The 3,500-nt window shown below is 29.3% G+C and overlaps 1 protein-coding gene across 1 annotated transcript; it reads right to left on the reverse strand.

Moving 5' to 3' along the window:
- Positions 1 to 260: 260 nt before the first annotated feature.
- Positions 261 to 978, reverse strand: LOC136080542 (uncharacterized). The gene is made up of 3 exons (XM_065797344.1): positions 822 to 978; positions 508 to 606; positions 261 to 421 (listed from the first exon to the last, which is right to left on the reverse strand). Exons 1-3 carry the CDS (start codon positions 877 to 879, stop codon positions 312 to 314), a joined length of 267 nt encoding a protein of 88 aa, XP_065653416.1. The 5' UTR covers positions 880 to 978; the 3' UTR covers positions 261 to 311.
- Between the last annotated feature and the right edge of the window lie 2,522 nt (positions 979 to 3,500).

A 3,500-nucleotide genomic window follows, 5' to 3' on the forward strand; every position in this document is an offset into this window, starting at 1 on the left:
AATTTGAAGATCATTTATAAAAATTACTATTCAGACCAATTTAATCATTTTTTTTTATCGTGGATTTATTAAAGGAAATATAAAAACGTTTAAAGAAAGCTATTACGTATTGTAAATGTAAAATCTAAGAATTTTATATCAGTTTTAATAACCTAACTTTCTTAACACATTGAACTTTTAACACCATAATTGCCTAGCTTATCGTAGCATGTGTCTCGCTAACAAAAAAGTGCAATTAGACCAGAAAGTACAAAAAACGATTTGAAACGAATTATATCATATAACAAAAAGGTTTATTTTAGTTGTTTCCGTTACTTTTTACCAGCCATCCTAACAATAATTGGTACGTAAGGACCAACTTTTCTCCATCGTATACTTCGAATAGCTCTACGAAATCTCCATGGCTTTGCATCATTTAACTCTAAAAATTTTAAAAATACATTTTTTTAAAAATTTACCCAAACTTTGCAGTGGATAAATTAAAAATAAAGAGAAAAAGTAAACTACCTCTAACGTTACTATCTAACACGTCACTTTCCTCTTCAAGATCCTCAAATATTTCTCTTTCAACTTCATTTTTAATTTCTTCTTTGACATCCTCATAACCTAAGTTAAATTTATGTTTATGACTACAATGTAATTGCATTTATTATAATGTTTATATTATGTACATATTTAACTTTATTTGAAAGCGTACAGGAAAACGAACTTTTCAATAAAAATAAATTTTTAGATAAAAGATTTAATTGAATTTATTAATTAAATAGATTTTACAAATTATAAATGTAATAAACGAAAAAATCAATATATTTTCAACTAACTTTTTGCATATGTGAACGCAATGAATGTCAAAAACAAAATTGCAAAAACTGTCTTCATTTTCCAACTCAACTTTTTAAAAAATGAAAGTGAAACAGTATTTATACTAGCCGAAGGCAAAAATCACGTGTTTTTTTAAGGACAGTAAATATACTTTTTAACACTTTAATTTGTTCTAGAGAAGAGTAATCTTTATTTACTCATCTTGTATTTCAAAAATGAGCTTTACAAATAAAGTTAACACGCCGAGTTTCGATTTTGAAGTTATGTTGACGTAAATCCTTATAAAAATAGTTTTTTGAACTAGGTATGCCGAGATAGTAAACCGTTATCAAATTGCAAAACTAACATTATTCAATAGATTTTGGTAATATATTAAACTGGTTGTTTTGTTTATTTGAGGCTCAATTTCTATTTGGATGTTTGCTTTTAAGCTCAATATACTTTGTTATATGTTATCTTTTAAAGCTATCATTTGTACGCACTTACAACTTGTAAACCTATTTAAACAAAATTTATTTTTACAAACAAATTTTAATATCGTGTTGCATAAAATAACGCCTACGCTATGAAACCTAATGTCGTTTATAAATTCAAATAAGAATTAAAGACTAATGGTTATATTTTAGCTCATCAATAAGTTTTATCATTACAGCCGCTTAATTTTTTTACTTGCTAAACCCAGTCTCGAAAAAATGACAAGCGGTAAATCAAGCGACTTTTTAATTTAAAAAATTCATATTTTAACTTTTCTAGCATCCTTAGCAAAGAAATATCTAAAGTATATACAAAATAATGGTCACCAGTCACTTGTAAAAATTGAAATACCTTGTCAATATTAGCATTATCTCAGTCTTTACCGTTGTCATATGACAAGCCGCTTGATCTCAGTGGGCACAGGACGTCCTTGGACGTAACGTTTAGGTCCAAAATGGTACGTGATGGGACGTCCAATGGACGTCTAAAAACATTTAAGTCTCGGATTTGGCTGAAATTTTGATTGGAACCGATACCGAAATTTTGGTTGTGGTACTTTTTATAAATTTGGTAAGATGCAAAATTTCGGTTGAAAAACGTACCAAACCCAAAACTTTTATAACTTTAAAATTTATTCAATTTAGAAAACTATTTATTTTTGACAATTTTCACAAAATATTTTCCTATTTCTAAATGAAATATTATGCCATCGTGTACAAACAACATTTTAGTTAGTAAATAGGGCGTATCTATTCGCTTCTTAAAAATTCTAAAACCACAGGCCATTGAAGTGTGCATTATATCTTGAATTTTGCATTTATAAAGCATTGTTCAAAGAAAGCAAGTTTGGCTTAAATAGAAGGTGAAGAGAGACAATATTTTATGTTTTTAGTTAAAAATGTAACAACAAATGTAAAAAAACAACTAATCTAAATAAACAACAAATGTGAACTTGCAGTTTTAGATACCGTATATTTGGGGCTATTTGGAAAAAAATATAAAAATAATTTAAGATAACTTGCTTCATAGTAAATGACAATCACGAACATTAGTTATTTTGGATAGAATTAACCGAGCCAGCTATAGCGATCGGGTCCAGTACGGTTTTTATCTGGGCTTTCGAGAACAGAATTTAGATGGGCGCGAGTTCTGGTTTCTAGATAGGTCTCGTATGGTCTCATAAACTTAAGGTTTTGCTACACTTTTTTTCAAGATTTGACAAATTATATTTTATAATTAAGGAATGAAGTTATTTCTTGTCGCCTTTCCAAATAACCCCGATATCGGAGACATTTGAAAACGCAGAACTATATGAATTATTTTTCATCAAAATATCAAATTTTTTAAATAAATCAATAATGAACGATATTAAACTTTGTTATTATGAAGTTTTTTTACAAATATTTTCCATATAAAACGCATATAAGTCAAGTTAATATAACAAACACAAACAAAAATATCAAGTATAAACAAAATAACAAAAACAAACAAAAGCCGTAATAAAAATAATGTATATTACACCCAAAAAAATGTTGCATTCAAAAACATTAATGATAACAAAAGATTGTGAGTTTTGCTTTTGTAAACTGTTTACAATAACAGTTTCACTATTGCAATATATTTTAGTTTCTTTAAAATTTTCTATAGAGAAATATTTTTTCCTCTATAAAGACTTTTAGCAACATATTTTAATGATGATATTTTTGCTCTTTTATTTGGGGGCGCAAAAGATTCTCCACTAGCATCAGCTATCTCGCCTATAATTTCAAAAGAAGCATTACATTTTTTGATTAATTTTCTAATACAAAGCTCGTTTCTTTTTCAATTTTTACCTTCTTTGCACTAACAGCAGGTATTCAAAACGAGACATTCTTAGAACTATCTTGTTTTCCGGTTGATTCATTGCATCGTTGGCAACAAAGCCCAGTCATGTCGCATATCTTCTAACATGTCTGCTACTATATTAAATGTATTAAGTTCCACAGCTTGGCTGTTGACATTTGACTGTTGTAATCTTGTGGTCTTTATTCAAAGAATATATCCCAGCCAACATTGACATACGGGTACCGTACGGGGCCCATAGGGTTGTCAACTGGGTCCCGTATGGGAAGACCAACGGTATCCCGCCGGATCTTGGGCGCGGTTTCCATATGGAACCCATATGGGTATGCCCACTGGGTATCCCGTAAGGGCCCCACAAGGTT

Source organism: Hydra vulgaris, chromosome 05, assembly GCF_038396675.1.
Source record: "Hydra vulgaris chromosome 05, alternate assembly HydraT2T_AEP".
Taxonomy (NCBI): Eukaryota; Metazoa; Cnidaria; class Hydrozoa; order Anthoathecata; family Hydridae; genus Hydra; species Hydra vulgaris.

Bases quoted from the DNA above. Each gene is read 5' to 3' on its own strand.
- LOC136080542 (XM_065797344.1), bottom strand. From the start codon at position 879: ATGAAGACAGTTTTTGCAATTTTGTTTTTGACATTCATTGCGTTCACA. The intron at 607-821 runs GTTAGTTGAAAA...AATTTAACTTAG, and splicing joins TGCGTTCACATATGCAAAAA to GTTATGAGGATGTCAAAGAA. The intron at 422-507 runs GTAGTTTACTTT...TAAAATTTTTAG, and splicing joins GTTAGATAGTAACGTTAGAG to AGTTAAATGATGCAAAGCCA.